At 42.5% G+C, this 13,205-nt stretch overlaps 1 protein-coding gene across 1 annotated transcript; it reads right to left on the bottom strand.

The window, feature by feature from the left end:
- Positions 1-1,729: 1,729 nt before the first annotated feature.
- doc2a (double C2 domain alpha) lies at positions 1,730-12,095 on the bottom strand. Its single transcript, XM_089018701.1, has 11 exons — positions 11,856-12,095; positions 9,473-9,718; positions 8,323-8,402; positions 6,955-7,029; positions 6,657-6,766; positions 6,315-6,441; positions 5,378-5,437; positions 4,036-4,232; positions 3,271-3,352; positions 3,048-3,144; positions 1,730-2,639 (listed from the first exon to the last, which is right to left on the bottom strand). Exons 2-11 carry the CDS (start codon positions 9,711-9,713, stop codon positions 2,503-2,505), a joined length of 1,206 nt encoding a protein of 401 aa, XP_088874827.1. The 5' UTR covers positions 9,714-9,718; positions 11,856-12,095; the 3' UTR covers positions 1,730-2,502.
- Positions 12,096-13,205: the final 1,110 nt, after the last annotated feature.

Genomic DNA, 13,205 nt, shown 5'->3' with positions numbered 1-13,205 from the left:
TTGCTTTACCCAATCAAATTTCGAGTTGGTGACAGGCAGAGCCTGCTCGCAGGCGTGGGTAATATTTGAGTTTTCGCAAAGTATGATTGGCTAGTCCCCAGTCAATCATAATATCACTTGCCGCTAGTGACAGCAGCTTACTGGTCAGAGCTAGCACTCTGCAGCAAGATGCATAAGCAAATACATTGTTGTGTTGATTTAATTGTGGTTTTGTCAACCCACAATAGCTGAAGGAGAAGAAGAAATGGATTTGGTTGTAGATTTACATGTTTAAGACCAACTTTTCAAGAAATAAGGGAATTCATTAACAAGGGTTCTCTTCTCTGCGGTGTGGAATAGCGACTTCTGACCCCATATCACGAATCCACACATTTGTGGTAAAAACTCAAAAGGTTTAATGACAGTATTTCTCTCTTCACAAGTTATTTCCTGGCTAATTGGTCGGGAACCTATGGCTCGCCAGCCATATATGGCTCTTTTGATGATTGCATCTGGCTCGCCGATAAAAGTAAATACATATTCTCGCTTTTTCACTGTTCATTTCCTGTTTGGGCGGCAGTTGGCGGAAAGTGCAATTTTGATTGGATCATACTGACCTATGGCCGTTGATGTCGTAACAGGAAAAACGCCCCCTGTTAAATAAGCCTGATGAATAAAAAAAACTTTGGAGAAAAAAGTTCTGCAGTGATTCTAATTTGCAATGAAACAATACCATGAATGAAACGGTTGAATATAAGTGACACTTTGACAAGCCCAATGCTAATGTTAGCATCAATATACTTCTGTGAGACAGCAGAAAGAAAGAGTACAAGCTAATGAGCAGTGTGCAGGCTAGCGAGCAGTAAGTTAGTGTATGGACCCGGCAAGTTGACTTTCATTCCGATCGTTGGATTTTTACCAATCATGAGGAACGGAAAACCATTCATGCTAATGGTGAGTACGATCACAAAGTTATTTTAAATATGTATGTGTGCGTGTGTATGGCGCTCAATGAAAAACATTTCTAAATATTTTACTTTTATGGCTCTCTTAGTCAAAAAGGTTCCTGACCCCAGCTCTAGTACATCACACCACACTTTTTATTTACAGTCGCACCTGTGGATTGATTTAGATGTAGCACAACTGAAGGCCCAGGGGTGATCTGAACAGCCCGCCACTGTATTTATGTACGTAATTGTGTTTGGGGACGATGGAGTTTCAACTAACCAGATCTATTCAATGAGAAGTCGGACAAAAGCCTGTTTTAATTTTCAGACTCTGAATCAGGACATTACAGTATTTCAAAGTGTGCAGATAATGCCAAAACCAAAAAAATGTAGTGATGGTTCAGTTGTAGGTTTCGTCCGTAAACTCACTCTACTCTCTACTTGTTATGGATTATAAACAATTTCTTCTCACCAGTGACAGTATATTCTTTATTCAATTTGCTGACCATGTTTACCTTAGCGACGGTGTTGTGCCATTTAATTTCAAGTGATATAAGAGGTACAGTTAACACTCTTGATATATATATATATATATATATATATATATATATATATATATATATATATATATATATATATATATACAGTGATACCGTGGCTTACGAACTTAATTGGTTCCCAGACAGAGTGTGTACGGTGAAAAGTGTGTATCCCAAAAATTAATCTCCTATAGGAAACCATTAAAATGAGAATAATCCGTTCCCAGGTGCCCAGAAAACGTAATTTTCTACTTTCTAATTTTCTAAGCCTTAAAACTACACACAATATACCTTATTTTACGTATAATAAATGTGCTATGGTATTATGATTAAAGAAATAAACTGTACTGTACAATAAAGTCGTTTTATTTACTTTGTGATGGTAGTTGATGGCTTGATGGAATGGAGTGGCCGATTTCATCAGCATTAAACACTTGATGAGGAACGTAACCTTCTTCTTTCACCATCTTGAGGAATGATCCCTTGTAGCTGCTTTCACTGCGATAATTTGACCTAGTTCCTCATCAATCGTGTTCTGTTTAGCTGGGTTAATAGCTTTTTGCATCAGGTGTACAGATGGCGGGTTATTTGTGGAGCCTGATTGATGGGAATTTTAACCTTGCATCGACACTCTGCCTTCGAACTAAAGTTGAAACGTCCAAATTTCACAGTTTTCTATCCATTTTGTCACTCTCTCTCTGTTGTCTGCCTGTCTCTTTAATTTTTAAACCAACTCCCCTGACTGCTGCGTTCTTGACCAATCACGTGGCTTTAACCGCCGACTGGGGACGGGGAACAGGGGACCAAAACAATACGGCTGCCATTTTCTTGTTCGGAGAACGGGCTCGTTCGCGAACGACACATCACTAATTGTGGCAGCTTCGTGTGTATCACGAAAAATAGTTCGTATGCCAAGGTAAAATTTTCATAAATTTAACGTTCGTAAACCGAAAAGTTCGTAAGCCAAGGGGTTCGTAAACCGAGGTATCATTGTATATATATTTTTGCGCTGGTCCACTTCAGCTATTACTTCATCTTTAGTTGTAGTTGGCGGTTTTGGGCAGCTGATTGGTCAGGATATGCCAGCGCTCCACCTGCTGGCCTTTGTTCTTCAGACAGTCGGTCCAGTGGCGATGGGCGTCGCCCAGCGAGTGAGCACCCAGACACACGCCTCCTAGATGGGAAGCAGAGCAGACACCCGTGCTGTTAGTTTTGGCAAAATATGGATTATATGCCAAAGTTTTCCCAGCACTGTTTTGAGCGTGGGTTTTCTCCGGGCCCTCCGGTTTCCTCCCACATTCCAAAAACATGCATAGCAGGCAGATTGTACACTCCAAATTGTCCCTAGGTGTGAGTGTGGGAGTGACTGTTGTATATATTTGTGTGCCCTGCGATTGGCTGGCAACCAATTCAGGGTGTCCCCCGCCTAGTGCCGGAAGACGGCTGGGACAGGCTCCAGGACCCCCCGTGACCTTAATGAGGAATAAGCGGTACAAAAAAATGGATGGATGGATGTTTTGAGCTAGCATGTAGCTTGTTAGCATGCTAATCCAGCATCAGCAGCAGCATCATGACATCCCACCTATGAAGTCATTGGAGCGTCCCAAATCGTAGTCCCACACCGTCACTTCCAGGGTCTTGTTGGCCAGCTCTGACAATGACATCTCATAAAAGAACTCCTGCGCAGCACACGCGCACAATTTAGGAAACACAAAACAATTCCTCTAGTTGCAGTTTTTGAGCAATTTGATAATCGATTAGTTGTTGATCAATTTTTATACCTTGAATTTGTCGGACTACTGTACCTCATTAAATTCGGGGTTGAGTGTCCTCTTCATCACGGCAGTTTTGTGTTTGGACTTCTTGTTGATGTCAGGCTTCAGGTATCTGTCGCAAGAATCACAAACACTCAACATGCCCATTAACTCATTCACTGCCAGTCGATGTGCAAAAATGTATTCACTCCAGTGTCAGGGTTGTTGTCATTGTCACTTGAATTCCAGGACCCACAGAATATTGAGTTTTAGGACTACATAAACATTCAATGCAGCATTAGAAATCTTAGACTCTCTTTTTTCATCAAAAAAGAGCTAATTCCTAAATTGTATGGATCTGGAGTTATATGATCTTGAAATTAGGGCAGCTATCCAAAATACAATGCAATACATACATATTGGCTTTTATAGCGCTTTAACAACAGCTAAAGCTAAAACAACGCACAAAAATAGAAAAAAAGGAAATGCTTCCCCCTTGTGGAAATGAAAAAAAACATTGCCAGAGGCCATGCCAGAGCCCATGGCTAGCGCTTTATCGGCACTCAAACATGAAAAAACAAAACCCGAACAAATTGGGGAATGGCGCTCTTCATCATAATATCAATCCCCGAATATACAGTAAAGTCTCGTTATATCGATATTCAAGGGAGTCCGAAAAAATATCGATATAACCGGGACTATCGATATATCCGATATCGATATAACGAGACTTTACTGTATTTGTGAATGGCAGTGAATGAGTTAAGTTTCGTCTTGTCTTCGCAAATGTTGCCGCGTCTACGGTGTTCAAATCACATTTTGACGTAGGGGTCGGAGAAGCCATTGACGTCCATGGCTGCCAGGTGAGCACAGCGCTTCACGCCCACGCAGAGACCTTCGCCGCCACTGCTGTCATCAGGCTCGTCATCGGCGCCACAGGGCGGAGGCAAGAATTGCAGCGAAAGAAGAAGGCGACCTCGTTCCTCAAAACTGTACAGCTGCTCATTCTCCCACTGTGTACAAGACGTTTGTCAAGTGAGTGTACCAACCCCGCTTACAGAGAGACACAACTGAACAGTACCACCTTGACCTAAAAGTGTACCAATGTTTACATCAACAAAGTACAAACAAAGTGCTGATAACGCAAAAGAAAAAACCCAATATGAAAAGAATGTTTGCAAAAGAAAATAGATAGCACAAAATACCAAAACATGTGTGCCACAAATCTTAAATACTGTAATCCCAAAATAAAAATAAATCCACAAATACTTAACTCATTCACTGCCAGACGTGCAAAAATGTGTCCACTCCAGTGCCAGGGATTTTGTCATTGTCACTTGAATTCCAGGACCCACAGAATATTGAGTTTTAGGATTACATTAGCATTTAGTACAGCGTTACGATACTTAGTCTTTCTTCTTTCATCAGAAAAAAATAATAATCCTCAATTATATGGGTCTGGAGTTAGATGAGCTTGAAATGAGGCCAGCTGTCCAAAATACAATGCAATACATACATATTGGTTTATATTGCGCTTTAACAACAGCTGAAGATGCAACAAAACGCTAACATGGAAACATGCTACCCCCTTGTGGAAGGAAAAAAACTGCCAGAGGCCATGGCCAGCGCTTTATCGGCACTTTATCGGCATGAAAAAAAAAAAAAAAAAAAAATCCGAACAAATTTGGGAATGGCGCACTATGTCATTAGTATTTTCAATTTCCGAATAAATTTGTGAAAGGCAGTGAATGAATTAATAAACATGAAAACTATCAAAACAAAAGCAACGATACAAAAATGAATGAGGAGTCTAGAAAATTTGTCTTAAGCAAACCGCAACAATGGTCAATAATGTCACAGTGGCAAACCCTACTCTGCAGATTTTTATCTACCGCTGGTTGTCCTGGTCCCCATTAACGCAAAAAACGGGGATTAATGTAAATGGAAAGAGACATTCAAGGGGAATCTCTCTGAGTTACTGAAATACTCTAGCTTGTGGTACGACAGGTACCAATGGAAGAATGGAAGGATTCAAATTGCCGATGAATCCACACCAAGCCACTTTCGGCCACCTGAAACCACTCAAGATCGACCAGTTCAATGCATTTTTTTTAAATTGTAGATGTTGAAGATTGAGCACTTTAAGTTTGGCTTTTACCTCTCGCAAATAGCAGGAAATCCCTCGCAGAGCTTCTCCCATGGTGCTGGGAGATGGAAGCTGAAAACATACACACACACACACACACACATAGTTCACTCAAAGCATGCGTGCGTGTGCGTGTGTGTGTGTGTGTGTGTGTGCGTGCGTGCGTGTGTGTGTGTGTGTGTGTGTGTGTGTGTGTGTGTGTGTGTGTGTGTGTGTATGCATACCTGTCAACCAGCCGTATTTTGTCGTATTCTGTACGATTTTTGCATATTTTTAGATGTGTACGGCATACAAGAAAGTTTTTACGGGGCACGAAAAAAAAAAAAACATAATAATAATAATAATAATAATAATAATAATCATACATTACATTTTAAGCGCCTTTCAAAGCTCTCAAGGACAATTTTGAGATATTTTCGATTTTGTTTTCGTCATAAAATATTAGCAGTAATGTTAATTATAACAAATATTGCTACTCGTAAAAAGCAAATTCGACCAATGAGAAAAGTCTCAAGAAAAAAACAAAAGTTCCAAGAAGACAACTTGCGGTCAAGTGGAATTTTATTTTGAAATCAGTTAAATTAAACATTTTACCGCATTTGTTTTTTTTGGGCCGTAATATTATTCATATTTTTTTAGAAACATTATACATCATAAGAACACAAATTCAGATTCATTTTTTTGCTGTGGACAAATTCAATTTGTCCACAGCAAAACGAAGCAACCGTGATCTACAACAAAGAACATGATTATTGCTAGAAATATGTCGGAAGATGTTAAAAGTATTGATGTTTACATGTGAAATTTTGTTGATAAAAGTGTGCAATGAAATATTACACACATAAAAATTGAGCCATTAGTAAGGTCACAGTGACTCACAGGTTGACGGGTATGGCATGTGTGTGTTTGTGTGTTGATTCCGTGAGTTTGTGAGTGTGACAGTGTGTACCGGCGGAGGATGTTCCAGGCATGTGTGGAAATGGTTGTTATGGTCCGCTTTGACTCTTTTGAGAGGAACCCGTGATTCGCCAATCAACTCGTTGTGAGTCAGCTTGTCTTCGTCGCACACTGTCAGCCTGCGATGGCCCCGGTGAGAAGAGAAGATGGGGTAGAGGGGGTCACCAGTGATTTAATTAATGAAAGAAATGGCATGGTTTAACATTGTGCAAAGTCATGCAAAGTCTTTTGTGTGCAGAAAATCCGTTCACATTGTTGTTTGTGACCTGGAATGTTTGTGTCATTAGTGGTGGCGTGTTAGGTATGGGGACATAGGTGAAGATGCACGCCCTACCTGAGCATCTTCCTGTTCATGTCTTGTGGTGTGATTCCCTCGTATGTCAGCGTCTCGTTCCACACGGGGTTCAGAGAGTTGCGGATGGTCTTTGTCTTGAGTTTATTGGCCTGGTGGACACATTTTGTTCATATCTGTAGCATATTAGTGTTATCAAAGGTTCTGTTTTAATCTTTTGGTTCGGATCTTGGTACAGGGTGTATCTCCAATATTTGGAGGTTGTATTTTTACTATTGGGGTGTACAAAGCTTGTTTGCTAAGCAGTGCTGTAGGAAGTTATGGCAGGTTGCCATTAGACCTTGCATGCGCCGGGCAGCAGATGAACTTTGACGTACGGGTCCGCCAAACCGTTGAAGTCCATCGGCTTCAGGCCCTGTGGAGAAAAGTGTCCTCTCAATGGATGTTCGAAAAAATGGTGTCCTCTTATTTTACTACCCGAGACATGGACTTTGATATGCAGTACATTGCAGTGGCGGGTCGTGAATTTCATCGCTAGGCCTTCAGTAGTGCTATGTCTGAATCAATCCAGACTGAAAAAAAGTGTGGTTTGATTCATTACAAATCCACTAGAGGGTACCATTAGCCAGGAAATAACTGACCGACCTTTCTTAATGATGTCCATTTTTTTTCTTGAAAATTAGGTCTTGAAAATGGCTTTAACAGTAAATCTGCAACCAAATCCATTTCTTCTCCTCCTTCAGCCATCGTGGGTTGACAAAACTGCTATTGAATCCACACAATATATTTTCTTATGCAGCTCGCTACCGATACAGTGTGCTAGCTCTGGTCAGTATGCTCTTGTCACTTGTGGCTTGTGATCAGAGCAGTTTTCGCAAATTATGATTGGCTAGTGATTAGCCAATCATAGTTTGCAAAAGCTATGACATTTCCAGCGTCTACAAGAAAGCGTTGGTACCCCTTTTGGTTTGCCAACTCGAAATTTGATTCCTTAGAGCAAGGGTGTCAAAGTCATTTTTTGCCGCGGGCAACATTGTAGTTATGGTTTCCTCTCGAGGGCCGTTATGAATTTGGGGAACCCATTAGAATCTTTAAATCCCTTCAAATATTACATATGGAACACACAGCAAATTAATGAATAACTCGTTTTCAAATCTGAAGTCAAGAATAATGACTTTTATTGTGGTTGACATCCAAAAATATGAAATTTGGGCTCAGATTTTAGCAATCATCATGGAATTTAACAAGTTTGATTCGCTTTCGCGGGCCGAAAAAAATGATGTGGCGGGCCGGATTTGGCCCGCGGGCCTTGACTTTGACACCTGTGCGTTAGAGCAACAATGGAAGCTGACAGACAATTTGGAATTATTTCATAAGAATTCACGGACAAAATATAATTAACATCAGTTCGTGATTCGGATATTTTTAAGCCAGCAGAGAAGGCTTTGCACGGATATAAATGCCTTGTAATATGCTATAATTATATCTCAAAATCTGACTATTTATAAGTTTAGCACTTTTCATCTTGACTAAAATTCTGTTTTTCCTTTTCTGAGTACAACCTATTTATCTTGAGGACAAAAAAAGACCTAATTATCACTCCATCAAAACATTTTTGGCAGCGTATATATTAATATGAACCCATTATTATCACAATATTCGTTCTGACACGTGACTTAAGTGAAGGGAATTTCTGTTTGCATCTGACCTTGGCTCTGATTACAGTGCAGTGAAGCTGACTGGTCGCCTGCTCGTACCTCAGCTCGAACTGCAGCGTTCCCAACACTGCTACACACACACACACACACACACACACACACACATACGCATACACGTGTACAAAAAAGAAACACAAGCCGACACTTCAAAAGTCCACGTCAGTGTGAAGTATATGTGAGAACATAGTCATCATGTACTAGCATAAACGTGCTAGCCTCTATGTGCTACGCTATACCATCTACTAGCAGCTACCATCTATAAAGAACAAAGCGTTTGGCCAAATAACTTGTTGAATAGCAGATTCAAAGAATTTTGAATCTGCTATTGAACAACTTGAATTTGTCAAATACGCTCAGTAGATGTCATTTGAAGTGATGTTACAAATTATGGACACAACTTGTCCGGAGGCGTCGGTTGTCCTTTAATTAGCCTCTTTAGCGCTGCCAGTAAAAAAAGGCAATTCTGCTCATCTGGTTTTACCTTTAGGTAACCTTAATGAACATGACAAAGTGTTTGTGAAGATGGTGAAGTGCTACTGGTGTCAAAATTGAGATTAGCATGTTAGCGTGGCCGTCAAGAGTTTCTCTCATGGCTTTTTTGGAAAATCAGTTGCCCACCTTTGTCCTTGCGTTCACATGCTCATATTTTCCATTTGTATCATTGACGATAGTGAAAGTTGAATTGAAAAGCAAACGTGCTTAAGACACAGCCGTGTCCTAATTCGTATACTGCGTCTTTCCAAGGAACCTTGGCAGGCTGCGTCCTTCAAAGGCTCGACGTCATCTCGCCTCCATGAAACAAACAAACCGTGGCCAATTTGGACGAGGCGTCCGATTCTAACTGAACTGCGCCAAGATGGCGGCAATGAAGGACATTGAAGGACAGAAAAAGCACCGCAGAGACGAAGAGTGGATCAACGTGAGCAATCCTAAAACGTTTCCTTCGAAGTGACCTTTGCTCAGCTCTCGTCCCCATGGAAACAAAGGTCCGATTCGAAGGCTGGATTGGAAGACAGCGTGAATTTGGACACCGGTGTGCGATCGAAGCGCACCGTGACGTAAACTGGCTTTTCAAATTCAGCCTTTGGTGGATGCAGCTTACGAATTGGAACCCAGCCGCGGAATGACAGCGAGCCTCACTGCAGTCGTCGCTGTCCGAGCCGGTGGCGTCCACCGAGGCTTCGGCATCGCGGCCGACGGGGCCGCAACCTGTACCGGAGGGGCCGAGGCCCGACGGGCGGGTCGGCGAGGTGGTGGACGAACGGTGGGGGAAGTAGTCCGAGATTTGGCGGATGGGTCGGATGGGGCCCGGGCACACGTCAATGGCCATGTGCTCTTGGATGGAGATACTCAGCTTCTTCCTGGTACGCCTCACACTCATCCGGCCTGAGAACGCATGCCGCACCGGTTTATCAATGACCACCGCCTCTCTGCGGATTTATTGATTACATTTTTTATTTCAAATGTAACATTGATGTGAAGCAAAGAACAAAACAGACACGAAGAAAATTTCTGGTTCAAGGACAACGACACCATTTTTTTTGTTTCCTCACTGACATCAGAAAAAGGTTTTATAGCATCTAAAATACCCAAAACACGCAGGCTGATATTTTGAGTCAAATGCAAAACAGCAATAAAAATGACTTAGTCTCCCAAAACTACTTCAAAATGACCTCGGAGATGCCGAGTTTCAGAAGGTCCCGCCTCCTTGTTCGTGACGTCACGCCAGGACGTCTTGCCTTGCTCTAGAATCAAAACAATGGCTTCAGATTCGGAGAAGATGCTTTCTTGTTACTCATCCAGTTATGAATATGATTCAAATAGTTCTGAAGAGGAAAGCATAAATGTTTGCAATCGATTAAAGAAGTCCTTCCGTCTCATTTTGAACCGTCTGGACTCCAATGTAGTGCCCAGAAAATGCACAAGATGGCGCCCAAGCTCCATTGGAAATGGGCTTATTTGTCTGCTGGGAATTTGTGTCAACTAGTATCAAATAGTAGTCTTGGTGCAACACACAACGATTCACCATCGAGTTATTGATGTGTTTTCCTTCTAATTTCGCCATCAACATGGATCAACACGAAGTCTTTAGACCAAACAAAGTACCCCAAAATTGCATTGTGTGCCGCTTTCTCGGTCAGGGGCGTTCCAGACGTGACGTCACGTCAGGAATCGTCACCAACTCGAAAACAAGACTTCCTGAATATTCAGCGAGAGTCTTAAAACATAAAATGTAGCTATACGCCGTAGAATCTTTGTAAAATACGCTCAGTAGAAGTCATTTGAAGTGATTTTACAAATTATGGACACAACTTGTCCGGAGGTGTCGGTTGTCGTTTAATGTTGCCTGACAAAATGTCCATCAGTACCAAGTGACAGTTTTCGAAAAACGGTGCTTGTTTATTGAGTGAAATGCTTGTCAATCAACACGGTCCAACTTTCAATGCAAACCGATATGCTGTCAATCAAAGGTGACCACCTATCAATCAGCCTGCTGATCACCTGAGACTCGCCATAGGTTGTCATTTTCATGCTTTCTCACTCACTCAGTTCGCTCAACAGCGGGAGTGGCACTTTGTCATCGATGTTCAAGTCACATGACTGGATTACTGGCATCACATGTGAAGAACGCCCATGAAAGGAATGATGCGCTTCGTCGTATCTCTGCGACCAGTCACAGCATCCACAGATGTCTCGTTTTCACACTTGCTTTTCATTGTTGCAAACAAATCCTGACTGACAGTTGAGTGTGTCTCTCTCTCTCTCTCCATCCCCCCTCTCTCCCTTCCCTCTCTTTCTCTCTCTCTCTACGTCCCTCTCTCCCCCTCTCTCGCTCTGTCTCCCTCCCTCTCTGCGTCTCTCTCGCTCTTTTTCTCCCTTCCTTTCTCTTTCTCTCACTTTCACCTTCCCTCACTCCATCCATCCTCCCCCCCCCCTCTCTCTCTCTCTCTCTCGCTCTCTCTCCCTCTCCCTCTCTCGTACATGAACCTTTTTTTCAGTTATGCTTGCACTTCAAGCAATCTCCAAAGTGGGATGCCGCAGAGTGCGTGGAGGTGCATTCAATTCCAAAATGAATCTCTTTCCATCATTTGGAAACGCGTGCAACAATATCGAGCAAGTAGACGGAACGACAACTAAGACCAGTTTGTTTGACTCTGGCTGCAGAAAACCTTTGAAAGGTCTTGATTGTCCGAGTTTGTTCCAGTCAGTTTGTGGCGGAGTGCATCACGACACATCATAGCAGTCCACAAATGACACAGATTCAGAATAATGTTTCCACTAGTTGCTACCCTCACCTTTGTGGCACTTGAGTGACGAGTGATTTTGTGTGCTTGCGTGTGTGTGCATGTGTGTGTGTGTGTGTGTGTGTGTGTGTGTGTGTGTGTGTGTGTGTGTGTGTGTGTGTGTGTGTGTGTGTGTGTGTGTGTGTGTGTGTGTGTGTGTGTGTGTGTGTGTGTGTGTGTGCGTGCGTGTGTGTGTGTGTGTGTGCCTTACTGTAATTGGTGCCGAGTTAGTGTCTCACCTAGTTGAGATGATCCGGATGGAACTGAAGCAAGTGAAGTCCAGCAGATGCGGGTGTCAACTATCTAAAAGGCGGACATTGAGGCGGGCGGCATCCAGCAAAGGGCGCAATAGCGACTGGGGTTGGGCTGTAGTAAGCAAGCAGTGGGAGTTTCTTCACCCTTTGCGCTCTCCGTCTGTTTCCTTTCCATCCTGTGAGGCAGACTTGAAGCTCTTCCTTTTATCACGTTTGCCCCCCTCCACTTGAACAACACCCCCTTATTCGCAGATGCTTCGGTTGGGTGGAGGAAGGGGGGGGGGGCTTTGGAGTGGGTGTCTGAGTAAACGTAGCTCTGTACTCATCCGCCTCGTTCCTTTCTATATAATTTGAGCTTAATGATAGTTAATGATACATGTATGCAAGCAACACGTGCACACATACACACGAAGTTGTGCGATACAGCTTCTTCCCACAAGCCTTTACTGCTCTGAGCTCACCATAACACTTCTTTTTCTTAATATCGCCGTTACTGTACATTATAGTGTATATATCCAATAATGATTTTTCTTATTATTGTTCCATTTCGGCTTGCTGGTATGATTAATGATAATGATACTACTACTACTACTACTACTACTACTACTAATAATAATAATAATAATAATAATAATAATAATAATAAGTCCAAGATGGCGCCCGAGTAGGCAGCCGTCTGCAAGTGCTCTCATGAGCCTTGCTTTTTTTGTGTTGTTTTTGTGTTGTTTTTGTGTTTTCTTTTGTCACTTTGTGTTGTTGTGCGTCGTGTGGAACCGATACGGACTGTTTTTCTGCATTTTTGGCCATGACATTCATCAAGGAAGAGACTGTGCTGAGTTGTTGTGTCTTATTCGGCAGCATGAATATGCCAGTACTGTTTTTGAATGGGAGGAAGGTCGGTGCCATTCGTCTGCCATCGCAGGACAACTCTGGGGCCATTGTGCTTTTTTGCGCCAGTAATGGGCAGCATCTTCACAGGCCATCTTTGTTCAGCGGACAGGTCGGTGCTGTTGGACAGTCTGCGGCTGGATATATGCATGGCTTGAGGAGCCCGCGATAAGAGGAAAGGAGCTTCAGCGCAGAGCGCCGATGCATATGTGGAACTGTCGCGGCTTGGAATTGAAGCGGATTTACGTGAGACAGGAGATGTTAGACAATCTGACGTGAACATTCCACCATGACGTCCCTGATCCACTGCTGAAAAGGATGCTTTGATCCTCTCCTCTATCATCTAGAACTGCTTCATGTCACAAAGAGGGTACAACAAGTGCTGAAGAATGGATGACTCTGTGTCTTTCTGTTGTCATATTATTTGTTAGTTTTGTTGTTGTTTGT

This window comes from Hippocampus bargibanti, linkage group LG17 (genome assembly GCF_051943395.1).
Source record: "Hippocampus bargibanti isolate YZ-2025 linkage group LG17, ASM5194339v1, whole genome shotgun sequence".
Classification (NCBI taxonomy): domain Eukaryota; kingdom Metazoa; phylum Chordata; class Actinopteri; order Syngnathiformes; family Syngnathidae; genus Hippocampus; species Hippocampus bargibanti.
Note: the sequence above shows the minus strand (reverse complement) of the source record. Positions and strands in the feature narration are given on the sequence as shown.

Excerpts from the sequence above, each read along its gene's own strand:
- doc2a (XM_089018701.1), bottom strand. The coding sequence starts at position 9,713 with ATGAGTGTGAGGCGTACCAGGAAGAAGCTGAGTATCTCCATCCAAGAG. Across the intron at positions 7,030-8,322 it reads GCACTGTAATCAGAGCCAAG|GGCCTGAAGCCGATGGACTT; the intron begins GTCAGATGCAAA and ends TTTTCTCCACAG. Across the intron at positions 2,640-3,047 it reads ACGCTCCAATGACTTCATAG|GAGGCGTGTGTCTGGGTGCT; the intron begins GTGGGATGTCAT and ends CTTCCCATCTAG.